This window comes from Melanerpes formicivorus, unplaced genomic scaffold, assembly GCF_026170545.1.
Source record: "Melanerpes formicivorus ecotype bairdi unplaced genomic scaffold, bMelFor1.0.p_v2 SCAF_26, whole genome shotgun sequence".
In the NCBI taxonomy this organism is placed as follows: domain Eukaryota; kingdom Metazoa; phylum Chordata; class Aves; order Piciformes; family Picidae; genus Melanerpes; species Melanerpes formicivorus.
Genome location: NW_027142378.1, coordinates 7,043,773 through 7,071,390, shown reverse-complemented (window position 1 = coordinate 7,071,390; position 27,618 = coordinate 7,043,773). Strand labels below are relative to the sequence as shown.

The 27,618-nt window shown below is 41.4% G+C and overlaps 1 protein-coding gene across 1 annotated transcript in view; it reads right to left on the bottom strand.

The window, feature by feature from the left end:
• Nucleotides 1-8,509: 8,509 nt before the first annotated feature.
• The window catches only part of TGFB2 (transforming growth factor beta 2), a 69,195-nt gene continuing 50,086 nt past the window's right edge, over nucleotides 8,510-27,618 (bottom strand). The window contains exons 3-7 of the mRNA XM_068153493.1: nucleotides 18,856-18,988; nucleotides 18,628-18,738; nucleotides 15,977-16,151; nucleotides 15,293-15,446; nucleotides 8,510-12,396 (exon numbers count right to left, since the gene is read on the bottom strand). Of these exons, the coding sequence (XP_068009594.1) occupies nucleotides 12,238-12,396; nucleotides 15,293-15,446; nucleotides 15,977-16,151; nucleotides 18,628-18,738; nucleotides 18,856-18,988 (732 nt within the window). The 3' untranslated portion in view covers nucleotides 8,510-12,237. The remainder of the gene's footprint in view (nucleotides 12,397-15,292; nucleotides 15,447-15,976; nucleotides 16,152-18,627; nucleotides 18,739-18,855; nucleotides 18,989-27,618) is intronic.

The window sequence follows — 27,618 nt, the reverse complement described above, 5'->3', positions numbered from 1 at the left end:
CACAGATACTGTAAATTTCAAACAAATCAAACACCTGACCTTGCATTGATATTAAGGAGGATCTTACCACAGACTTTGGAAGAACACATCTTCATTGGTCAGCATCTTTGAAACATGACTTTAGATATCTTGATTGTTGATGTCTTTTTTCAGGTGTCTAGCAGTGCCTTGGGTTTAAGAAAAGGCTGAATTCCAGTCTCCTGAACTGCACAACTATTATGTGACTCGAAGACAGACTTCCCAAATATCTGCTAGCTTGGGTAAATCCTGCTCTTTAATCCTGCAAAACTGTCCATCAGCATCTTGAGAAACTCTGACTGTTGGTACAATAAGGAATGATAAAAATATTTCTATTTTAGCCATTAAAAGTCCATTTAGACCAAATTCTATTTTTGTAACACTGTCAGTACACTTTTGACTAAGAAATTGAAGGTCTTCCCACCTGGTGTATCGTATCGTATCATATCGTATCGTATCGTATCGTATCCTATCCTATCCTATCTATCCTATCCTATCCTATCCTAAAATAGGATGTTTCCCTTATGGAAATAGACAAATGTCCTGGACAGAGAAAATGTCAAAACATCCAAATGAACTTCGGCACTCAACCAACAGACAAGCTAAATCCAGCTGCTTTAACAGTGCTTTCAGTCCTTCACAGCCTCTGGGCATAACATTAATACCTTATGCTTCCATTTTGTGAGGTTTCTTGCAAAACACATTAGCCTCAGTAAGAAATCTTCAGTTCCCACGGAGAATTACATTTCAAAATGATGCTCCGTGCTAGTAAGTAATATTTTTCCTGGGTTTCCACATATGGCAATATTTATCTTCAAAGTTTTCCTCTTTGGCTCGTAGGCTGGTTTGTAAACCAGATGGTCTTGTGTGGCCTAATTGTAAGATGATTTGTTGTGTGATTCAGTAGCATTGTTTATTTGTGCAGTGGTTTGATGGAATTTGTAAACTGCATAATATTGTTTTACTGTGTTTTCTTTTATGAAAGAGCCACATCTTGCTCTGGCATTTGTGGTGGCGATTATAGTTAAATGTAGTTCTCGAGATTCTTTGATCTCTGCTTGCTTGCTGCATTAAACGAGTGACAGAAAACACCAATATTTATCACTTAAGCAGAGAAGCAGCTCTAGATTTGAAGACTGAGTGAATGTACCAAATTTTCACAGAATCACAGAACCACCAAGGTTGGAAGAGACCTCAAAGATCATCAAGTCCAACCCATCACCACAGACCTCATGACTAGACCATGGCACCAAGTGCTGCTTCCAGTACCCTCTTGAACACCTCCAGGGATGGTGATTCCACCACCTCCCTGGGCAGCCCATTCCAATAGCCAATGAGTCTCTCACCCTTCAGGTAGTTATAGGGAGCAATGAGGTCATCCCTGAGCCTTCTCTTCTCCAGGCTAATCAATCCCCGCTCCCTCAGCCTCTCCTCATAGGGCTTATGCTCAAGGCCTCTCACCAGCCTCAATGCATAAATCCAGAAGTATCAAAAATCCAACAAAGAAGATGTTAATTGAACGGTGAAAATTCAATAGATTTTCAGCAGGGTCAGCTTTGTGATTTACTTGGAGTTAATGGGTTTATCCCTCTTTTAAGCCTCAGAAGACAGGCTGCAGAAGGAAGAGATACAGGAATAAGATTTGTCCCTCAGGCTCTGGAAGCAGTTCCCTTAAAACAAATAAAAAATTTTTGGTATAGATTGGGAATTATTTTAGTACAAAGATGATGAGTATGCAACCTCTAGTAAGTAATTTCCAACAGATTTGGACTAAAGCAGGAGAATCACAGTCTTCTAAACAAATCCTGCAATAATTCCAATGGGATAAGTGGGTGCAATGATGATTCACACAGAGTCTGACTGGCCTTTATTTTTTATTTGGACATTTGCTGCTTTTCATCCCTTTATAAAAACAGATTCTGTGGCAGATCATTCTTGAAAAGATTTCAAAGGGATAGATCAAGATTCAGAGACAAATGCATACCAGCAAGCAACCCAAACTCATGATGAAGCTGAAACTAGACTGTGATGAAGCTACTCCCACACAGTGCCTGACCAGCCTAGGGATGTGTCATCGTTTTTGTAGTGCCTTGACAGAGATAATCACTGCTTTTGCACTTTCCTAAGCAGGTCTTTGTCTGGTATAAAACCTTCTCATTCTGACTGTTAGTCTCTGGAGATGCAGCTTGAAGTTCTTGCTCTTTGTGGTTGTTGGTTGTTTGGGGATTTTTTGCTGAATGAGATTCCTTTATGCTTAGATTTTCTCTTAGGTCATGCAGTGGCTGAACATCAGGATGTGTCTGAACATAGTTTGTGTTCTGCTGAGATTTACCTTATCTTAAAGGGCAATCATAACTTTATTCTCTTGTCACATTGCCACTACTTGGTAGTAAATAAAAGCCCAACTGGAAGTGGGAAGCATAGCAAATAACTTCTTTAAGAGGTGTTTGACTTCCCTTCCCATTTACTGGTGGAGAGTATCGCCACTGAGGTGCTTCACCCTCATATCAAAAGCAGGGGAGAGCTGGGATGTTTCTAGAGAATCTTTTAATTTGTACAAATGGACTGGTCCATGCTACATATATGTGGGGTTATTTACCTGGAGAGAATATTGTCAAGTCTGAAAACATCTTAGATTATTAGCTATTTCTTTTTCCTCAGATTTCTTTTTTTTCTCAGCAAGGATCTGAAAACCTGATATTTTCATTGTTCTTTCTTTAGTACTAAAGAAAGAAGAAGACCGTTTCATTTGGGAGACTTTTTCTGCTGTGTGCTGGAGGCACAGAGGAGAAGCCAGAGCATATTCTCCTTTAAAAATGCTGGAAAGAGCACAATTTCACTCAGTGCTCCATTTCAGTTATTCTGCAGACTCAAACTGAAGTCATCATGTTAGTTTCACAGAGATCACAGTTTCAAGCATTTCTTTACAGTCAGGAACACTGGAAACTTGCTTTTATGTTTGAAATGGAAACTTATACACTGATCTGTCTATATGACCCAAACACCCTAGAGTGCAAATGACTGAATTCTGCTCTCAAACTGAGCTGTGAGTGCATAGCATTTCTGATTGGAGAGTATAAGGCAAATACACTTACCTGTTCTCTCAGAAGTCAGAGATATCTCAACACAGTCTGATAAAACTCTGCAGGAAAATTTATCTCTGGGCTGAATTCCAACATCCAAGTTCAGCCAGAAAACTACTTGAGAAAGCTGTAAGCAACTGAAAAGGAGAGTTTCCCCTAGCTATAACGTATAGTGCAGCAATGCAATAAATCCAGCACAAGAATTGAATCCATTATTCAAGAGTGTTATTTTTAGCGCTGCTGGATGGGATAAAAATGACACCACCACCTCGTAAAATTTACCATTTAAGAGGAAACAAGATCAATTTCCTTCTCCAGAAAATTGTCATATTGTTCCGCTAGATATCAAATAGAAACTCAGCATGTGTAATAGAGATGCATTCTGTGGCAACCAATGGCCAACCACTTTACCAACACACAAGCTCTGTGTGAAGCAGTCAGTAATGTGGCAAACAGAACCTGACTGTTCTTAGCCAAATGACTTCAAAGCCTGGTTTGTCCCCTGTTGAAATAGTTGTGCTCAAATAAAACTAAATTAAGAGAGCTAGGAGTAAGACCAGTCAGTTCAACTTAGCTGCCTCCAAAAGTAATTTCCTATATCTAGGAACACTAGTTACAAAACCAACGTGCTCTAGCTGGAGTAACCCAGAAGCTAAATAGTCTCTGAATTTTCCTCTTACCTCCCAGGCATCAAGCAATAAGACTGCTGGGAATATGGCTAGTGAAGCTGTCCAGAAAGTGCCAAGATACTTAGCAAATAGAGAAAGAGGCTCACAAACCCAAGTTTAAAGATATCTTTGAATTTGTATGTACCCCTTTAATCAATGCATCTTCAGAAATGGGTCAAGCATAAATTGATTCTTCCTTGCTGTGTGCATTCTTGCTTACAAGTATGCAGATGGGGCTTTGGTATCTGCAACTCATGACATGTACTTGTGGATATACATATCTTTAGCTTCTGAGGATAGATTTCCCCTGTCATAGCTGAGAGTCACCAATTCCTCCTATACTACCTACAAGAGGTGAGATAACTCTTTGAATGAATCCATGAGGGTCTTGTGGAGAGGAAGACAATATTTTTGCATCATTTACATAGCTCACTGCTGAGAGCATGCTTGAGATCCTGCTTTGTGCTCAGCCTGCAGAGCACCTGGTGTGTTACAGTATTGCTTTAAAGGACCTGGCACTAGAGAATTTCAGAAGTTTAATGCTTGAGATCTCTTCATTGATCCTTGGGATACTTGCCTGATAGACACCATCTGTTACCACAAAGCAGTGAAGGAAATTTTAATAGTAAAATAAGAGATAGATTTCGGAAGAGCAGTCAGTGGTGCTTAGCTACAGGAAAAGTTAATTAAAGTCTTGTTAACAGCTCATTTAAATTATGTCTCCTGACTGATAATGACCTCAAAATGTATCAATGACTTTCAGTCATGCCTAGGTAAATTCCTACCTCCCCAAAGTTGCTTCTGTTCCAAGACAAAGGATGAGAAATGGGAGCAGACCTTTGCGCTATGGAAGCACAGCCAATTCTAAAGTAAAAAGTACAACACAAAACCAGTCCAGTTTTCCTGTGGCTTTATGTACAGACCATACTTTATGCTAACATAAACCTTCTGTTGCGCTCATCTTTCCTGCTCTGCTTTCTGTGACCCAACTTTGAGTACATCAGTTGGCTGTATTTGACACTCCAGATCTGCAGTGAGTCACCACCTGTGTTATCCATCATAGCTGCATACCACAGTGAGAAAAAAAAAGTCAGTTCATATTCTTATTTACAGCCTTTTGGCTTTTAGGTTTTTTTTTAATTGAATGTTTTATAGAAGAAGCAGGGGAAATAATATATTTCAGAATATCTCCAAATACAGCTTACCCTCCTAAATGTTCACAAATTGATCCAGACCACCTCTTTGAGAACAGGTTACACACTGCAGAGGAATGCATAACTTGTCCATGAACTGCTGCATATTTTGTTCTTTGTATTTACATTTTTCCAAGGTGGGGGGTGGGGTGGTGGGGAGAAATCCAGATAAAAGATATTTTCTGCTTTTGATGGATGAAATTAGTCTGCATATCCTTGGAGACTGCCAACAAGTTTACACTAGGAACTGGAATGAAGCCATCAATTCGTTTCACATAGGTTCCGTCAGAAGACAAAAACAAATCATCACATAGTTCCATGCTGGTCTTTTAATCACTGAAGTACGAGGTGACCCAAGCTATTGTGTTCCACTACTGGTTATCTGTGAGCCACCTTGACTGTGTCCCTACACTGACTGTCTCTGACTCCTGTTACTCTGCATGGCAGTGAGACTTAGACATCTTTGTGCTTGGCAAAAACCCCAAACAAGACTATTCTGTGAGACTTGCATCTGGCATACTCAGAGCTATTCAAGTGCAAGACCTTTTGGCGCCTTAAACTAAAGGCCTTACACACCCCAGGAGTAAATGCGGTGATTAATGTTTGGTTGCAGGGACTGGATGGAACCAAATTTTGTTAAACTTGTTCAGGTTTGAACACTGCATCAGTGCCTCAATACTTGATTTTCATGTTTGATAAAATGTGTACTTACATGTTAACATTTTGGCTTGATCCATCTCTACTTAGCTGGATCAAACAGCATGTAAGAACTCCTCTCTGAGCCTCACAGTATACTTCACTGAACAAAAGGGGACTTGGGTCCCACTTGCCATTTGTATTTTTCTTGTGTCTTTTCTTGTTGGCAAGTTCTTTTTTGGTATGAGTTGTGTGGATCTTTTAATAGAGACATGCTTACAGTACATGCAACAGTGCTGAGACCTAGGAATCAGTGACCACTGACCTTTCCTCCATTCCTGCCATCATCTTAGTTTGGCACTAAAACACTCACTGAAAGGAGATATTTGTTTCTTGGACTACCATATGTTTTAAGAAAGGTTTATACCCCAGGGGTTCTGTATTAGATTCCAGCAGGTTACTTCATTAAATGAGCATATCAAATTTGATTGGGAGTTCTCATCAGCTTTCTGTTCCATTTAATTTTATTTTTATACAGATGAAGAAATTACTGTTACACCCATACCCACTGACAAGCCAACTGCATTACTTCACATCTACTTTATAACCACATATAATTACATAACTTCTTGGTTTATTTTCTTCCAGAACTCATGGCTCCTCGTAGAATCTGTTCTGTCTGATCTAAGAGTCAGATTTTGGCCTAAAAAATAGTTTTCAAGACATTTACATGGTTTGGTTTTTTTCCTATATTGAATATTCCACATTTATTAACCACAATTTGATTCAAGCAGTGCCTTCACTGATACAGTCTGGAGAGGCTGTGTTAGAGAAAGGGAAAGATGAGCCCAGCATCAAAATATTCTGCATAAATCTCATTATCGTGGGAGGGCTTCCATCTTTTCAGCCCCATGCTATAAAATCTCTCTCAGCACACTGTGTTCCCTTCCCTTCATTCCTCTTTACTTAGAAGCACTACAACCATTTTCCCATCTAAAATTTCCAGTCAACATTCCTCCTCAAACCCCTCCTGTCCTTCACTGATTTCAGAAATAAAGCAGACAGTGATGCAAAGCATTCTCACTTTATTGTGTGAGGGCTACCTTGCACAACAAGAGGGCAGGCAAATTACATTCATGCCAAATCCCCTAGCTGGGTATCTAAAAATAAAACTTAAATTGGTGTCTGGCAATTTTCGGGGTACAATAGTTTTAGTCTAGTATAAACTCCAAGAAATCAGTGGAGGCAAATCACAGTAAGGCTGGAGTGTAGCTGTGGTGAAATGGCCCCCGAGATTGTTTTTAAAGCTCACCCCAAGTTGCATTCTTAAGCACATATTCACAGAGTCTATTTGTTACAATTTAGCACAACACTGAAGGGTCTGGCATAAACATAATCTTCCAACCCTGCCAAGAAATGCTATGCACCCCTTAGATTCCCAGACAAGGCACCAGAGACAAGAGATATTCACCCCTTCTCGTCGTCAGTCCCCCTGGTCTGGAAACATTTTCATACATAATTTTATCAACCATAAAAGTAATGATTACATGCTGCAGCTTGTCCTCCCATCAGCTTTATTTATTTGACTAGAGCTGCAGAAAGTCTGACAAAGCAAAGCTGCAACAGAAGGCTCCTTTATTCTTATTTGCTTAGATAATGCAATCGCATATTGTGGAGTGAAAGTCTTAGAATTAGAATTAGAATTAGAATTAGAATTAGAATTAGAATTAGAATTAGAATTAGAATTAGACCAGTTTGGAAAAGACCTTTGAGATCATCAAGTCCAACCTATCACCCAACACCATCTAATCAACTAAACCATGGCATCAAATGCCTCATCCAGCCTCCTCTCAAACACCTCCAGTGATGGTGACTCCACCACCTCCCTGGGCAGCCCATTCCAATGGCCAATCTTGCAACAGAGAATCCTTTTTTCTGTCAAAATCCCCAAAACAACACTTCCACATTGCTGTGCGGCTGCTGCTGGCAAACAAATGGCTAAGGCAGCTGAGCACCAGCATTTCTTGCACTCTACTAGGCAGATTCATAAACAGTGGTTGGATTGGACCATGGCTGTTTGTAGATTCATGGGAGTGGGCATGGGTCCACAGGGTCTTCAGCCCAACCTCCTGCTCAGAGCAGGCACAGCGAGAGCAGGCTGTGCAGAGCCTCACCCAGCTATTTTGGAGCTTCTCCAAGGTTGGAGATGTCATGCCCTTTCTGGACAACCTGTTCCACAGGTTGGCCACCTCCACTGTTATAATATTTTCCTTTCATGAAGCCAGAGTTTGCCATGTTCCAACTTGAGTGTCTTTGCTGCCTCTCCTCCAACAGCCCATCTCATCCCATTGTACAGTATTTTGTGCAACATAAAACCCCAACCGTTTCACTGAGCTCTACTAAAGATGAAAGGGTGTGGGACTGTTTAGTGTACGATGAAACAGATCATCATCTCGCTTCCCACAGCACTACCAAAATGAGGAAGAAACTATGGTGAGATCCTTTATCAGAAAACAAAGCCCTCCAAATTGGTGCCTGCAGTAAACAGGAACACCAGGGCAGGGTTCCGCTTGAGGGATCAGGCACAGAGCAGCTGTGAGGTAACAATGCTCCTGCCCAGGGCACTACCTGTCCTGCACACACATGGGATGCTCAGAACAGTCCACCAGAAGCTACTTCCTGTCTGTAGAACAAAACATACATTGCAGTGGTTGGGGGGAAAGCAATCCTCAGAGCAGATGTGACTCACACTCACCCTGGATGGTTCTTCACCTCAGCCTGCGTCAGACCACGTCAAGGTCACACACACTAAAATCACACACCTGATCAGGCTCTGCAGAGATTAAGTTGAGCCAGACCCGAGGAATTGCCTACACCAGGAGAACGCTGCCATATGAAAGCAACACCAGCATATAATTGAAATAATTTATTTACCACTAGAGCACCACAAAAACAGACATACAATGTGTTAAAATACAGAGTAATCGATCACTAAAGTACAACACAGCTGTCCTTTAAGTTCCTTATTTTTTTTTGTCTCCTTTAAACCAGCCAACCATACAATTGATGCTAAACACAGAAAAAAATGCTGTCCTACCCCACCCAGCTAAGTGCTAAGATTCCCCCTCAGCTCCAGTCAGCCCCATGGGTCTGATCTTTCAAGGTGTTGAACATTTCCCACCAGTTCTCAGGGACTTTGATCAGTGGCAACTACCTTGTCAGGATAAGGCCTCTGGCACAAAGTCCTTGAGCCGTTACAGATCCATCTAAACATCACTCCAGAGGGCTTTACATCAGACCTGAGTGGTGCTTAGGACTCACATTACCCCACTCTTTAGGGGGGGGAATTTCACCCATGAGTTCTGCACGCTGTAGGACCAGGGCTAACATCCTTGGTAATTAAAGGGAAATACATGCCTAATAAGAAGAAAAAAAAAGTAGGAGCTCTATAATCAGAGTATTTCAAATATTATCAGTGCATTTTGTGGAAAAAAAATAATAATAATAAAACAACTAAAAAATAAAATAAACTGGTTTTCAGTCTTGGGGTAACGACTTCCAGAAACAAGGTTTTATACTTCAATTTAGAGGAACAGTTCCAAACCCAAACTGAAATTTTCAGCTGCGTCCAGCGCACGGTGAGTCTAGTCGGAGAACTGTGCTAGCTCTTCTTCCACGGTTTTGAAGCTTCCAAACCAGTTCTGAGCTGCACTCCCACAGCAGAGAATTGCAGCAAAGCTTTAGTGTTGTGTAATACGTTCGTCCTCGTCTCCTTTCCTGTCCAACAAAAATACAGTTCTCATACTGAACCTGATAAAACTAATTTTGCTGCCGTATACACAGCAAAATCCAGAGTATTTACTACCCTGAGGAGTTTCACTGAGTTCAGTGCATCTTCTCACTGGAGTAAGTCTGGCTCAAGCAAGTGTTAGCAGGACAGATTTTTCACTTGTTCATCTCAACTCACTAAATCAATCAGAAGTCTAACATACCTCCTCCTCTGCACTGAGTCAACGGGTGGGATTAGATCATCTGTGGGGCTCTGTTTCCATCTAGGCAATAAGCACAGGTTGTACTGAAGTCCCGAGGAGCTGCATGTGCAAGCAACTGCGGCACTTCGCTTTTGCATCAGTGTTCTGCTGAAGCCAAAGAAATTCCACTTCTTAAAACTGGATCTGACTACATCAAGCTCAGGAGCGTCCTCCTGACACCATAGTATCATAGTATCATTCAGGGTTGGAAGGGACCACAAGGATCAGCTAGTTCCAACCCCCCTGCCATGGCCAGGGACACCCCACACTAGATCAGGCTGGACAGAGCCTCATCCAGCCTGGTCTTAAACACCTCCAGGGACTTGGGCCAATGACAGAAAGTGGCCTTCTCTTCCAAGTAGTGTGTTTCTAATGCAGCTTTCCAGCTTTGCTGTGCGAAATCATTCATTGTAAAATGAACTCAATGTGCCCTCTGCGTGATTATTTTTTTTGGGGGGGCTAATTTTGGTTGGGGCTTCTCTTTTTTTTTAAATGAAGTATTTTTATTCCTTTTTTTTAACTACCTCTACAATACTTAAATGTGTAACAACAACAGAATCCTAGGAACTCCATGTTCCTTTTTTTTTGGTTTCTGTTTTTAAAGAAGTTGTAATGTGAACTCCATTGAAAAAAAAACCAACCAAACAAAACCTGGCAAACTTGCAAAAATCCAAAAGTTTGATTCTGCAGATACTTACACACAACCCAACAGCCTGACGTGCCACTGCAGAAGTCAAAGGCAAACCTGTGTTTCCTGCAATAGGAGCAGGATCAGTCCCACAGAATAAGCATGGGAGCAAGTCCTCGCTGTGCTCGAGGCTGACACACGGCCCCTGACCAGAAACCAGTCCTGCTCATGCCTCATTCAGGGCATTGTTGAGGCAGGTCCTTCTCACCAGCCTTCTGCATGGAGGCAAATGCCATTCTCTGCCAGGGTTTGCCTTGCCCCAGCCAGGCTGGGACATCTCCTCTTGCAACACCTCACTCCCTGCCCATCTGTTTGAATGTCTATAGCCAAAAGGATATTGAAAGGTCTCGGAATATGAACCGCATCGTGATTCAAGTGTTACAAACAGGGACAACCTCGGAGGGAGGGGCAGAGCAGGGGGAAGAGACTGCTTTAATCCATCCTTTTTGTAAAACAGAAAACAAATGGAGTCAGGTAGCTTATGTCATAATGATGAACAATATACAAAGCACATGTATAGCAATTATTATAAAACATGTATTTGTAGTGCAAGTCAAAATACAGGGACTCTACTCATACTGGCCAGCTAGAGGGAAACACATGATTCTGAGTGATCAAAAAAGAGCCCCAAATTCAAAGTCAAACTCATGAGAGCTGAAAGTATTACAGAGTACAAAAATATGGTGAAAATTTACACATTACACATAAAGTAATTAATTTTTTAATAGTTTACAAATAGAGATCTACAGATATGTTTCCAATTAAGCTGGCTTTTACTACCCACCTATTGTAATACTCTAGGTATGGTTACATATACCAAAAGAACAAAAAAATCCCATAGCATAGCTATACAGCAACATATTAAGGTCTGAAGATTAGACCAGTACATGTTAAATATTTCACTGGTTTTACTAAACTGAAATTTAAATCATTTACAGTAAAAAAAAAGAAAATCTTATAGACTTGTCTTTGAGACTGAAACAGAGTGTCCTTTATTAGTAAATTATTCAGTATTTAAAACAAGTGTTTGAGACCTTACAAGAAGCCTCTCTAGGCAGCTGGCATGAAAAATTAGGGATTTTAAAGACAGAGTTTCTCGATAACGTAATAACTGATTTCTATTTTAATCAAACTAAACTAACCGTTAGTCGTCTCATTCTTTTGAGCTCGTGTTCCTTTAGGCTCTATAGGCATTTCTGGCAGCTGATTTGGTCTCCACTTTGTCCACATTGGCTGGTTTCCTGTTTTTCCAATGCCGAGATGGAAGTGTTCATTTGATAAGTTTTTTTTACACACAAATAAATAACGCACTGTTAACTCTACAACTAAGAGGAATGGGTAGGATGCCTATTGCGTAACAATACAGAGAGATCAAGTAAGGCACGGGACAAGATACAGCAACTCCACTTCATGGGATTTTCCTGTTTTTTTCCTTTCACATAGTAACACTAACAAATTTCTTCCAGTGTTTGTTTTTTAAAAGGTTTGTTGTTTGTTTTTTTTTTCTTTCCTTTGCTGTTGTTGTTGTTGTTGTTGGTTTTTTTTTGGTTTTGCTTTGTTTTCTTTAACTTTGCTTCTGCTCTATCTCACACTATGTGTAGGTGAAATGTAGTAATAAAGGCCTTCAAATGTTTTGCTTCAGATGCCAAGTTTAAAAAAAAAAAAAAAAACACAAAAAAACCCCCACCCAAAAAACACAAAACAAACTTCCAAACAGTTCAGACTAGTACCGAGGTTTTTTTTTCTTCTTTTTTTTTTGGTTGTTTTTTTCTTTCCTTTTCTTCTTTTCTTTAACACTGATGAACCTGGGGTTTCGTTTGTTTTTTTTTTCCTCTCCTTCCCACTCTCTCTTTCTTTTTTTCCCTTGGTTACTTTTTTTTTTTCAATACACACACGTCATGCTATTCATGGGGATATCCTTTAGCTGCACTTGCAAGACTTTACGATCATGTTGGACAGCTGTTCGATCTTGGGTGTTTTGCCAATGTAGTAGAGGATGGTGAGGGGTTCCAAATCCTGGGACACGCAGCAAGGAGAAGCAGAAGCTTCTGGATTTATGGTGTTATACAAGCTGAGTACCTAGAAGAAGAAAGGGAAAAGGAGACATTAAGACAGCTACCTATGCCTTCTTGCCACTGCAGAGCAAATTCACAGTATCACAGTATCACTTAGGTTGGAAAGGACCTCGAGGATCATCGAGTCCAACCTATCAACACAGACCCCCATGACTAGACCATGGCACCAAGTGCCACGTCTAATCTCCCCTTGAACGCCTCCAGGGTCGATGACTCCACCACCTCCCTGGGCAACCCGTTCCAATGACGAATGACTCGCTCGGTGAAGAACTTCCTCCTCACCTCGAGTCTAAACCTCCCCTGGTGCAGCTTGAGACTGTGTCCCCTTGTTCTGGTGCTGGTTGCCTGGGAGAAGAGGCCAACCCCTTCCTGGCTACAACCACCCTTCAGGTAGTTGTAGAGGGCAATGAGGTCACCCCTGAGCCTCCTCTTCTCCAGGCTAAACAATCCCAGCTCCCTCAACCTCTCCTCATAGGGCTTGTGTTCAAGGCCTCTCCCCAGCCTTGTTGCCCTTCTCTGGACACGCTCAAGTGTTTTGATGTCCTTCTTAAACTGAGGGGCCCAGAACTGGACACAGTACTCAAGGTGCAGCCTAACCAAAGCAGAGTTCAGGGGCACTATGACCTCCCTGCTCCTGCTGGCCACACTGTTCCTAATGCAGGCCAGGATGCTATTGGCCCTCCTGGCCACCTGGGCACACTGCTGGCTCATATTCAGGTGGCTGTCGATCAGCACACCCAGGTCCCTCTCTGTTTGGGAGCTCTTCAGCCACTCCGACCCCAGCCTAAAGCCCCCTGAAAGCAGTATGAAGATTCCTGGGTATTAGTAGTTTTTATGCTTCTTCACTTCAGTCTGGCATCACAATCTGCCTGAGTTTCCCAAGATTTTATCCACACAGTCTTAAACCTCAAAACAGGTACACGCTTACAACTTGCCCTCTTATTCAACACACACACTGTATTGATTGATATGGAAAGAAGAAACTGAAAGGGCTGTATCGGTATCTTCAGATTACCATCTGTCTTTACAAGTGCACCAAAGGGGGAAGAGGGCCCTTCAGAGCATAAGCACTCCTTTTCCTCTCTGGCTACATTTTGCTAAATTCATTGATGCCACCTTGCAAGCACCAGGACTCAACTGCAGTTAATCCTGCTGAGAATCAGCTGTGGTGAGATTAGCAGTGGTGACGCTTTATGTCACGTTGGATTCATATGCATGGTTCTCTGCAAGGGAAGTATGTAGGGTTACCCGCTGATGATGCATAGGTATTTCTGAGGATGCCATTAATGTGTTAGCCAAACACCAAGTGACCTTTTCCTAGAACTTCCAACATAACATTTGCAGCTTAGAGAGACAGAAGATCTGTTCAAGACAGCAACACTAACTACTTTATTAAGCAACTTCTGATTTCTTGGGCAACTCTCCAAACCACATGTTTGTGACCATGACAGTTATTCTTCCTCTTTCCTTTAAAAACAAGTGCTGCTCCAAAGTTTGTACACTACTACTGCACACCAGTACAGAAACATACCTATTTATACCAGCACAGAAACATACTTACCTTGTTTGTACTTCTGCCTGCTGACATTGCTAACAATTCAATGCCACAGCCAGCAACAGCTACAAAGGATATCACAAAGGATATCTATGCCTAGGCTTGTTAATTCAGGAAGAACACATCATCATGGCTTTTGAGAGCAAAGGAGAATCTAATTGCTTCTTGGACATGAAGAGTCCTCTCTACAGAGGGAGCTGAATAGAATAGAACTCTCTTCAGAGAGTTTGATATTGATCTGGTATTTTAAAGGAAATGTGAAAAATGGGAGGCATCATTCTTAGTATGGACCTGAGGGTGAAATTCTTGCTATGTGACAAACGAGATGCAAATGCCTGCTGCTTTGGTCTGTTGTCTAGACATCTGTAGAATCATAGAATCATAGAATCAATAAGGTTGGAAGAGACCTCAAAGATCATCAAGTCCAACCTGTCACCACAGACCTCATGACTACTAAATCATAGGACCAAGTGCCACGTCCAATCCCCTCCTGAACACCTCCAGGGATGGTGACTCCACCACCTCCCTGGGCAGCACATTCCAATGGCTAACAACTCTCTCTGTGAAGAACTTTCTCCCCACCTTGAGCCTAAGCTTCCCCTGGCGCAGCTTGAGACTGTGGTAGTTTTCCTGTGTCCAAACAGAATAGTTAGATGTACTGACAGCTGACAGCATTAAGCACTTCACAGCAGAATACTACTCATCCTAAGACAGCTGGATAAAACACCACATCTAACCCCTAAAATAAAAAGTTCCATCTCAGATGACTATCGGTTCTTTGGCATCCCAGACACAAAGCTCCACACTGGCATACAAATTTTCAATGTGCAAGAATGATTCATATTTTGAAGCAAAAGAAGAACACCTATCAGCGTATTTTCATGAAATTCAGCATGGTAGCATGTCAGTAATAAGGAAAAATAAAAACTGGCAGGCCATAAAATTAATTGATAATCAGGTGGTACAGCTTAGCCCTTTGGTTACTCTGACAGTGACTTCTTCAGTGCCTTTGGTGACAGAACTCATTATGCCACCTTACACTCAGACTCTATAATGCCCTTCCCAGGCAGCTTCCCAAAGCTACACTAAGCTCCTGCTCACAAAAGGCATTCAATTCATCCACTTATCATACTGATGAACACACTAAAATAAAATCTCTGGGCTAATACATCCCTACTGCTTCAACACATCTGGCAGGGTCCTCTATAGGGCAACATTCCATCATCCTTAATTACTGAGATAATAGACACACATTTTGGGCATTGGTGCTGATAGCCACCCCAGAAACATGTTTCACCCTCCAGTTATAAAACAGAAGCTGAAAATTAGCAAAAGCATTACTCACTCTGCTGTGCTGAGTATCTGAACTCCATAAATATGGGCAGGCTCCTGCACAGAAATTAGCATGATAACCTTTAGGTTCATGAATCCATTTCCAGCCAAGATCTCTCTTGAAGTCAATATAAAGTGGACGCAGACAGCAATTATCTTGCACGTTCCTGGGAAATAAATTACGAACACATGGGTCATAACAAAGACAGCACAGAGAATAAAAATAATCCAGCTGCTTGCTCCCTGATCGATGCTTCACAGGCAGGCAAGTTTGAGTCCTGAAAATTCACACCCAAATCACAGCAACGGTAGCTTATGCTGTAACTGAAATCAGATGCTTAGACATGGTGGGAATTGCTTAAACAGATAAGCCTAATGGTTTCCCTGGAGGACTAACAACTATCTCTCTCCAGGTCCTCCTGAGTGGCCCCTCTGAGTAGGTAAGCACAGTGGAGGTGGTAATTTGGCTTAATTATGGGACTGATTTCTAAGGCCACAACCCTCCTCATCTGCCACTGTCGCTATGGGATTGGAAACCATCGGGCAGGTACTTGCTGCACACAGACCTCATGGATCGGCTAATGAGGGTCCATACTCTTCATTAATGTCAACCATACAGAAACATGATAAACAACTGCATTATACCTTACAAGCTGGTACTACTATGTAAGTGTATTGAACATGGATGTATAGTTACCTAAAACAATAGGCAGCATCTAGAGCACGCTTCTTCCGCCGACTGGGCTGTTGCGACTCAAGTCTGTAGGAGGGTAATAACATTAGCAGGAGATGTGGGGTCTTCCCACTGTATTTTTTCCTATTGGACTTTAAAGCTTTCACATCACCACTGGAATATGTGTAGTCATCAATACCTTCAAAAAATACATTTTGGTGATAAACATTGTGTTGCTTTTTTCTTCACAAATTAAATAAACCATCTCTTAAAAAAAGAATATCTCTCAGAAACTTGGCAATGATGGTGTCAGCTGAGCATGTTTACTGGGGAGGTGGGGGCAAATTTCAACCCAGGATTCCCAAGATAGTCACAGTTTTATCAGCCCTCCCACATTCACAGCCATTTAAGGGCATTCCAGGACATTTACCAGAAATGTTGAAAGGAGTAACAGAAAAGATTACTTCAGTCATTGCATCTGCGTTGTTTACTTTCCAAATACCTCAAGCAGTGATGCTTTTATCACTTCACAGAGGACAGTATTCCCATCTTTAAACAGTTATGTACCTTTTAAATCCTTGTAACCTCATTAAAGCTGATCTGGATACTCCACCTGCACTTCTCACTACTTAACTTCGACCCCATTAGTTATCTCTATCAGATTTGTGGATTTCTAGTGCATGCAAACTCTCTGTCTCCCATTGCCAATTTACTTAAATCTTTTATTTTTACCCCCAGTAAGTCAGTTCTGCTAGCCTCTCCTTTTCTGTGGGCACAGCAAGGACACTGAGCAGAATATTTCTTCTTGCAGTGGCAATCAATGGCCTTGCATTTTGCATTTTCTCTTGAAACACTGCCTCAGAGGTTCTTATCAGGGCAATAGCACAGGCAAAAGACTGAAGGTATCAGCCTTTCCTAAGGGCCTGAACAGCTCACATTATGCCTGTTGCTAAGATCCTTTTGAAAAAATATGTGAACCAGATAATACTAACCAGAAAGATACACTTCTTGTAACATTTACAACTGCAATGACCAAACATGCTAACAATTTTCTAAATAAACACAGTATCTTTAACCATATGTAAATAGATGAAATTAAGAGAAAAAAATTCCAATGCAGTGAAACAAAGGTTAGAAAACACTGACACATGACAAGCAATACAGTCAAATCTTGGAAAACAAACGAACCAAATCACAACATGCTTTAATAAAGGAGAACTGTATAAACAGATTTTGGGTTGGGTTCTAATATAGCTATAGTTTTATATGTACTGGTGCACAATAGCCATAGCAAAGCCAAGTAAACAATATCTCCCTCTTTGAAAGTGACTCTTTAGTGGCTTGAAACACAAGAGAGCTTACATGACCTTGATGTACTCTATATTGCCTTGTCTGCTGCCCATGAGAAGCAGATACATCCATAACCCTAACCGCAAACTGCTGTTTATTTCTTAATCTTTTCGCTTTTACCAAGCTAATTGTCAGCATAAAAAATACTTTGTGTAAGTAACATGGAAATATGCTACAATAAATTCAGTGTGCCAGTGTAGGCATATTGAGATAATCAGCATAAACTAAATTAAGTTCTGTTGATTTCACCTAAGAACCAGACTTCCACTTCCACTGCTGAAAGTTTCATAGTTTCATAGTTTCATTCAGGGTTGGAAGGGACCACAAGGATCATCTAATTCCAACCCCCCTGCCATGGGCAGGGACACCTCACACTAGATCAGGCTGGACAGAGCCTCATCCAGCCTGGTCTGAAACACCCCCAGGGACGGGGCCTCGACCACCTCCCTGGAGGTGCATGTATACAGGCACACCACTGCTGTCTCTTCAACCCACAGTGCACTGGTAGTAAAACACTGTAGGACGTTTATCTAAGCCTGGCACATATTGTCCAGCTGTTCCCAAAGCAACTGATGCCATTACCCAGAGTAATTTAAAATATTTCTGATATGACCAGAAAATAGCATGAAAAAAAAAAACCTCAAAAGAACAGCTGGAGATATCTAGTGTTCCTGAAGAGCTGGAAGTATGTGTGCAGGTACCTAAAATGACCGAGACCTTCACTTTCTGTAAGCAAAGCAGTCAACTACTGCCTTACCTATACATTGGAAACTTGCCAGAAGTATTGTTTAACACACATAAAATCCACCATGCTCACACGCATACCTTCTGCCAGCAGCTTAAATGCATGCCAAACATCACCCTAATTCTACTTTTCAGCAGTAGCTTTCTCTACTAAGCCTGAACTGTTACAGTGCTAGGATGGACAGCAGTCAAAGGGGTTATTTTGAAAACATTCAGCAAGTTATCTCATGACTATCCAGCAATGGATGGTATACCATGCAAGAATCTTCCCTAAATCCAAAACTGGATATTCAGTGTACATGCTGCAAAGTGCAACACAGACACTTAAGGATATCTAAGCTGCATGCGTGGAATGAGATGGCTTATTCATGCCATCTGGTTTTAGAACAGTTCAGCTGATATAGTTTTTACCCTTGTGCCTTCAACACCACTTCGTACGAGCTGAGAATCAAGATCCCCAAATGAGCAACTTGGCAATCAGCTGAATGCCATTTAGAGAGGCAGTAAGGGCCCTTTGTTTTCATCCTCAATTATCTCAACACTTTAAAAAGTTTTAAAAGCTTTTTTTGCTCTTTTGTTACCTGCAAATCTTGCTTCAAGCTCTTCACTTTTATTTGGGATGATATAATTATTGGAAGGCACGAAGGTGCAGCATGGACAATGTAAGCTTATCTTAAATCCAAGATTCCTGTCTGCAAAACATAAAAGTAAGTGGAGTTGGTTTTTACACGTGGAATGACTCTGAAATATTGGTGAGTTAATGGAGGAGCAGTTGGGGCAGGAGTGAAGGCAAAGAGCACTGTTGTCACCTCTGTGATGGAGCCACTCATGTACAGCCTCAGTGACATCAAAAGACAACCATTCTCCTTCAGCTCTTGTTTTAACTACTTTGCTGTCAATGTAGCGCTGTCCTGGTGATGATAATTCTTTAGATTTTAGAACCTGCAAGAAAAAAATAAATATAACTGCCTATATGTTAACAGTTACCTGGGGTTTTTTTATTAAAATGGACCACCAACATTATAAAATAGCAGAAGAAACTATCACACCTCAAAACTCTACCCAGCAGATGTACATTCAGCCAAGTTTTCAGGAAGAGTTTCCTCAGGGTGTGCGAGGAGGGGAAGGTGACATAAAAACACCCTAATGAAATCAGCTTATGCTCCCAAGCAAAACATGGCATCACAGACTCTTTCCCAACAGAAATCACACAGAAAGACTGCCCTGCAACACATGTGGTCACAATAACTGTAACATCAAGAGAGGCTATTTTACCTTCTTCAGTAGCACTTACACTGGTAGGGCACCACATCAGACACTAAAGTATAGCCTATACAAAGCAGTCTCTAAACTGCAGATAGCATATTGCTCACCCATAGCTAATCTGTACGGTATTGCCTTACTCATGCTTACAGCCTTCCCTCTGACTACAGGCACTAGTCATACATTAAACAGAAAAAAAAGTTATTGTCCATATAGACAAGCTGGGTGTGTGCAGAGACAGCCTGGTGTGAATCATGGCCGCACGGATTTGTGCAACAACCGATGCTGCTTCCATCCCAACTTGGATGCCAGCTAAAGGTGTCAAAAGTTTCAGCAAGTCTTGCTACTGACCATGCAATTAAAAAAATACCTGTAAAAAGAAAACCCAGCTCCTCCCTTTCAAGACACAGCACAGCACTGTATGCCTAGAATTTCGAATGACCACAGTCTTCCTCCTGTCTAAGCAATTCAGCAAGTGCCCTCCCACACACAAGCACAGCCTGATGTTCTTCACCCTAACTCCAGGACGAAAACAATCAGACTTCTGGCTGCTAACAAGTTTCTGGTTTCCTGGCTATTACTATGTTGATAGTTTTGTGATGTAGGAAGCCAGAATGCCATGCCACATTGTCAATTTCAATTAAGATACGAAATGACAACATCACTTTGTAACTTCTGGCATGCCAGGCTGAGCAACTTCATGCAATGTTTTGGGTTCTTCCTCTCTTTTAACCATCCAAGTCCATCTTCAAATGACTAACCAAAAATGTCTCATTGTTTACTCCTGTTTTCTCAGCCCAGATCGACCTGACATTTAGAAAATGCTGCTGGAATAAAACAGTGGTGAAACTGCACAATACATGTGAAGAAAAATACATTTCAAAAGGGGAGTGAAATTATGTCATCATGATAAAATTAGGCTTTTCATAATTAGAAAGAAAAGCAGGCTTGAAAATGCCAGATTCTGTCCAACATGTAGAGTCTCTATTTATTGCATTAGACTGCTGGATCTCTCAAAGGCCAACAGTGCAGCTCCCACAATAATATTTGTCTTATGAGAAGAACAGCAGCATGACAAGCTCTTTGCCTTCTTTCTGAACAACACTTTAGGAAAAAGACATGAGATGTTGGTACAAGTCCAGGAAATTACTAAGTGCCCCTAGTAGGCGATGCTGAGTTCTCAGTAGAAACTGAGGGCACTCAAACACTGAACATTGGGACTCCTTTTTATGAGGCAACCTTCAAACAAAGTGTTTGAACAACTGTTTACAGAGAGTCTGGCAGCAGCAAGGGGACTACCATTACTCAGAAGTGCCAGAGGGATGAGAGAATCAGTAATCAATGCTGGGAAAGTCCCAGAGAAGTACAAATATAACTTTGCCTTGCCTTTGGTCTTTATCAGGTCAACTCAAGTGTTTCTGAGGATGTAATGCAGCTGTCATTCTGCAAAGATGTGTTGGGGTGGGGGGGGGTGCGAGGCAAATGGGACACAAGAACTTGGATCATTTCTCTTCCTTTCTGCACAGTCATATCTTTCCAAAGACTCCAGAAATTGCATACCTCAGTTTTGGCAGTGATGTAAGGATCTAAAAGTAAGTAATGTGCCAAAAGCAATCTCCTCGTGTTAACTATAATTGGTCTTAGGTATGTTCTGAAGACTTAGCTGTGCCTTGGTATCCAAAATTAAATGTCTTTATTCCAATGTCACTGCTACTAAAAGACAAAGTTGAGAGTTGGCAGTGTGTACCTGGCACGAAAGGTATTTGTAAAAGTACAAGAAATCATCACTGCATCCAATGATACAAAGAACATCCATCCTCACAATGAACTGGATGACAAGAAAAGTGTTTGCAGGTTTCAAAACTGCAGGACACTGTGGGACAGGATGAGCACTGTGGTTTAAGAAAGCTAGATATTATCCATTCTTTGGTATCACTGATATCTGAAAGCAAAGCTTCTCTCAATGTTCATGCTGCATGTTCAGGAAGAAAATTATGAAGAATAAGCCAAAAAGTCACAAACTAAATATGGCATAGCTTCCACAACTGACACCATGAGTTAAACAAGCACTAGTAGCTCTTAAGCAAAAGGCCCTCAAGTGTGATGAGTGTCATACTTAGCAAAATTGGCATGTCTCCTTCAATCTCCTCTTCTGGGCTAAGTACCTTTATAGTGTTAGGGTGATGTATGATTTTAACAACCTCATTGCCTGTAAGCAAGAATGATTTTCTAGCCTCATCATTTCCTCTTTTTCCTTCTTTTACTATTACATTATTTCAAGTGTGGAAAGGCAACGGATGATAAAATCCCAGGCTGGATCCTCAATTTCCTTCCACAAAAGAACCTGATGAAGGACTCTTCATCTATATTACTGCACTGTATTCTGTTTCCATCCGTGCTAGAAACAATTTAGCTCTACATGCTAGTAAAGAAAGTGGCTTCTTTGTAGGAACCTCTCAGAAATTTTTACAGCTACAAGATGCTCTTCAAGTGAGTCTTCCAGAAATTATTAATAAGTACTTCAGGTTTTTTCTGCCATTTTCCCTTCTTTGTAGCATGCACTACATTTCTGGTCTTACCTTCCCCTTGCAGCTTTTGTGCTTGAAAGCTTGTCCACTTCCAACTATACTGACTGGTCTTAGAAGAAGTATTATCTTTACCTATAAACATTGCCTTGCCCATAAATACTGTCTTACTTTATGCTTAGCCGATCACAACCTCATGGAACACTGTTATCAGAAATGTTGCTGCACAACTGGTATCTGTAGAAGCGAAATGAAGACCTGAAAAGTAGACCTTTGTGCGACCAAATTGTTATCCAGCAGACTTCTAGCCCAGTGTGCAGAGTAATTTTCATTCAGGATCAATGCTCTAAATTCTAAGAACAATTTGGTTTTGTCTACCTTCTTTTGCACAGGATTTGTCCCTTTCACAGGAAATCAAATAGCACAGTGCTTGTTTATATCTTCTTGACAAAGTATCTTGTACCTTGAAACTCTGCTGTCTTTTTCTACAGGCACTGCTATCCCTCTCCTCATCACTTTTTTTCCTATGTTGATCCTTCTAAAAAAGACCTGAGGAAAAATGATCTGACAAATACCTATGAAGGATCTCTAGATACCACATACGCGCAGCTACTGCCAGCAGATCGGTGCAAAACAAACACACGAATAAACAAATAATGCAGTTAATTGCAGAAAAGGGCTCGTGAAGCAGCCAGCTGCAAACCAAGCGTTGCTCCTGCTTGTACAGCTACGCATGTTTAGGAAGCAAACAAAGAAAACAAATTGTTTGCAAAACTAGTAGACACATGGCTTCTTCTAAAAATGGAGCATATCAGAGGCTGATCTAAGCAGAGCAGCAGCATTTGGCATCGGTGTAATTATACTGTTTCAGAAGGAAAACAAACAAACAAGTCCAAACCCCAAGACCCTGCTAAGAGAAACTTAATTATTTTCCTCAAGTTTTCCTTTGCCCACTCCCTTTCTCCTATCAGCAGCTAAAGCAGAGGATAACTGAGTGAAAACATTAGTGTATGTATTCTAGACAACAGCCACTAAGAGCAGACGCCAGAACAGCCTGTCTTCAATGACTCATTACACACATAAAAGGCAAAAAAAAATTGACAGAAAGACACACTGGTTCTTTCAAATAACTAGAGCTCCCAAACAGCAACTTGCTTAGCTTATTTCAGATTTGACAGTCTGGCCAATAACTGCTTCTAGTTTTCTATAGTTACCACAATCAAATGCAGAAGAATAGGGAAATTACAATTAAGTGTAATTTACAGTGGAATAGTTTGGGCTAATAAATTCATCACCTCCCCATCAAGCAAGCAAACAAACAAACAAAAAACTGAATGTGGTTCAGCAGCGATGACACACAGGCTGATGCCTCATTAACATACATCTGCTGCAGCCACTAAAACCCCAGGCACGCATCAAAGGCCCAGCTTTAGCAACGAGGGCATTTTATGGCTGGGTTTGAGTATTATGGTCACCAACTGTCAGGAAGTATTTTTAGTGACTTAGCTTCCTTTAAAAAAGGTTGATTAACTTTCAAAATATAAGAAGAAGATCAGATGGCCACTTAAAAATACCTATCCTGTCTGCTTTATTGCCCTGGAACTTGGCATGGTCACTGCTTTAACCAGTGTGGGTTCTGCAATCACTGAATAGCTGCAAATATGGCACTATCTAGTAAAAACCTGCTATTAATCTGCTTTACCTCTCCATTCATTCTGCACTGTCTGATCTCCTTTCTCCAGATGCTATTGGCTCCCTGATAACTTCCTTCCTTCCCTTCTCTGTCATTTCAGGCTCCTGCGATGTTCTTGTGTATTACAACATCTTGGCAGGCTCACTAATCTGTCTCTTATCAGTCATTATCCATGGTTTCCAATGGAACTTCAAGGGCCTTTTAAAAGAATGGAAATAACCTGACATGCACTTATAAGCTCAAAGTAAATAAGCCCAAAGAATGAGATCCAGTGGTAAACGATGTGCTAGCGCTGGTTAACATCAGAAGAGAGATAAATTCAGCTATGCACAACATCATGGCTGAAAACTGCCATTTAGGATAACCTCTCCTGAACTAGAAGAAACTAGAAGGGACTCCAGCTTAACTCTCTGTAGTGGAATAACCAGATTCCCAAGGTCTGCATATGCAGCTGTGTATCGTGTACTATTCCTCCACACTATTTACTCTGCTGAAAGATTCACTCACTGCCTGGTTCCAAAGGCCTCCTCAGACAGCTCTCAGGTACTTCATCCAGCCCTTTTTGAAGCTTCATGTTAAAAATGAATATGCTAATTCTTAATCCTTTCTCACTCCCTGTTTGAATTCAAGGTCTTTGACCCTATCTTGGATGCAAGGATAAGCAAACTCTTAATTCTGATGCAAACCTCTCCAGTTTCTTACTCTTTATATGTAGAAACATACGTTATAAAGTGCAAAGCCTCCATGTAGCAGCTTTTTGCCAGATAGATAGGAGTCTCTTGCCTATCAAAATCTTAGCTGCTTCTTATCACCACTAGTGCAAGTGATTGACTGTTTTTTCCCCCCAAATTCTGTGTGAATTGTCAACCTCTTCTTGCAATCACTTCTGCAAAAGCATAATTCAGACACTGCCTTCAGTGCTATGAATTTAAAAGGGCTTTACAGCCCCCCTGCTCACGACTGGAAGTCTTTCCATTACTTGCAAAGGTCTCTGAATCAGGCTCAAACTGAGGGCAGAATCTTTAGAGACTAGTATATGAGATGCAGAGTTCCTGCCAAAATAGAAAGGTATGGAGTACTTGCCAAAGGTTTTTTCAGAAAACCCCATAGCTTTCTGATCCATCTGCTCAGAACTTGCCAGACACGTTCTTCATGCAAACTTGCAAATAAAAAGAACATATTGCACACATAACCCAGCCCCTTTGATATCTGGATGGGCTACAGCTGCACTAGGATTCTCTTACAGTGCTGGCTGCTACTTGCTTAAAGGTAAAAGAAGGTGAAGGATGAGGGGGGTAAAGAGATGAGCAGCTAAAGCAGGTCAAAAAGGGAGGGGAAGTCAAGTATGCCATGGAATCATTGTGACTGACTCACTGCATCACCCTGTGGTGAGGGGATGAGCTGTGGGAAGAGTATAGCTCCTAAGAAGGGATTTCCTCTCCATTTGTTCCCCAAACAGGGCCTTCCTCTTGCCACTGAAGATACATGTGCAGTTTAAGTTGGGGATAGCCCTGAGGCCATTCAGTTAAGCAGTCAGGAAGACTTTGCATTGTATAAGCAATAAACAAGAACGGAGGGTCTGGAGTCCTTCTCCTGGAAGATTCTCAAATATTGAGTGCAATTTCCTGCTGTTTAGGAGATTTTAAGATAGCTCAAAAGAAAGACTTTATATAAAATGAAACAAAACAAGCGAACTTGTCTAGCATTTAGCTTTAACTTGCCAGAGGCACATTATGTGTTATTAAAATATCATCAAAAAGGAGCCAAAGTCAACAAAAATAGAGTGGGTTCTTCTGTCTTCTAGCCAAATCCCCTAGATCCTGAAGGGTACTCCTGTGTTCATCACCCCTTGATGTACAGATCTCTCAAGCCCTTCCTCTTCCTCAGTCCTGTCACTGACAGTCATCTCTCATGTTCATGTGCATTTCACTGCAACACTTTGACATGCTATCTGGATAACACTTCTTTGCTATCTGCTCATCTGGACTTTCTTCTAAGATGCTGTTGTCTCCTGCAAGCCACCCCTCTTTCTTCCCTTCCTCTTGCCTGCATTTTTCTCCATAAATCACGATTTTCCCTGTGTTTTTCTCTTTCCACCCCTACAAGCTTCCACACAAACCACTCCTGTCTTCCTCCATTTTCTTCCATCATTTATTCTTCTTCATATAGGCTTCTCTCCAAGAAAGCTTCACAGTTTCCCACATCCAACCCCCAAACAGCAATATTACCTTCCCCCCTCCAATGGGCTTTCTAGTTCAAGGCCACCAAGCTAAACTGATATTCCTCATGACAATAACTACCATGCTCAGTGCTTGGTTACATCTTGCCTGTGTCTCAGTGTAATGTGGGCTTGACTACCCCACCAGATTACAGTCTAAAGAGCAGGAACCCAAACCTAGCAGCTGGTTTCTGACCCACATCCTTCATTCCTAAGCTCCCTATAATCACAGAATCACAGCATGTTAGAATTTTTAAGGGACCTCCAGAGACAATCTAGTCCAATCCTGTTGCCAAAGCAGGATTATCTAGAGCATGCCACACAGGAACACATTCAGGTGGGTTTTGAAAGTCTGCAGAGAAGACAACACCACAACCTCTCTGAGCAGCCTGTTCCAGTCCTCTGTCACCCTCTCTGTAAAGAAGTTTATCCTCCTGTTGAGGTGAAACCTCCTGTGTTCCAGCTTATATCCACTGTTCCTTGTCCTACCACTAGGCACCACCAAAAAGAGGCTTGTTACCTTCATCTTGATACCCCCCCCCCCCCCTTCAGATATTTATAGGTGTTAATAAGATCCCTGCTCAGCCTTCTCTTCTCAAGGCTGAATGGCCCCAGTTTTCTCAGTCTTTCTTCATAGAAGAGATGTTTAAGTCATCCTCATAGCCCTCCATTAGACTCTCTCCAGTAGATTCCTGTCTCTCTTGAATTGGGGAACCCGAAACTGGATACAGCATTGCAGGTGTGGTGTCACCAGGGCAGAGCAGAGGGGGAGGAGAACATGCACTGTACCTGCACTGCAAACAGCAATAAATCAGCTCAGTGCCCCACATTTCTACACACAGCAGTGCTGAGCTGCGAGTACATGCTGGCTCATGCCAGTAGCTAATGGGGATATTATATACGTCTTCAAGCCTTCTTCAATAACTGCTCTGGTCCTGGCAAGAAGTGGCTGCATCTGGGACAAGCACTCAAATCACAGTGAGTATGATGCAGTGATAAATACTTCCCCTCACCCACACTCACAGATTATTTGCCAAAGGTACTCTATATATGGTTTCCAGCATACTGATTTTGGTTTTCTCTTCTGTTTTTTTTTTTCAGGGGAAACAGTAGATCAAACAACAACAACAAAAAAAATAATCATTCTGGAACAAGGAGAAAGCAGTAATTCAGTAATTCAACTGAAATATACTGCATATTACCTTCCTCTGGTCCTGAGCTGTGGCTGAGGGGGCCCAGGAAGGAAGAGAAGGTTGTCAGAGTAGAAAGATATTTGATCCACTCTTTATACTGAATTTGGCACTTCAAAGAGCACAGTACATTTTCCATTTAACATAACCTTCTAACCTTCTAGATAGCAAGAGTCTGGTTTCAGGACAAATCCAAATATGCTGCTTTAGATGTGGATCACAGTGACAGCAGTCAATTAAAATCAAATGCCCCAGGTGAAATCTGTAATACAGACATCCTGCACCAGCTCACAGTCACAAATATTGCTTCCGGGTATTTTTTTCCATGGCATTAGAGACAGCACTTCTTGGCAAGAAAAGAGAGCAAGGCCCCTCTGCTCCTGATTATATGGAGATCTGTCTGGAGTAGCTCTGCTTCAGTTAGTGTAAATTGCCTCAGATTTGCACCGTGGAGATTTGGCCTAAGTCTATAGCAGCTCACTCTAAACGTATTCTCTGACTGAAAAACAAGACAAAACACTGTCTGAATTGAAAGTATTTGAACAACTGACTGTGGTTTAAATTTAAATGTGACTCATAATGGGGTAATATGTTCCACAGCATCTTCCTCATTATACCTCCAAGCATGGAGAGAGGCCCTTAAAGAAACGGGGCTATCACTGTCTGGAAGGCAGACAATTCTT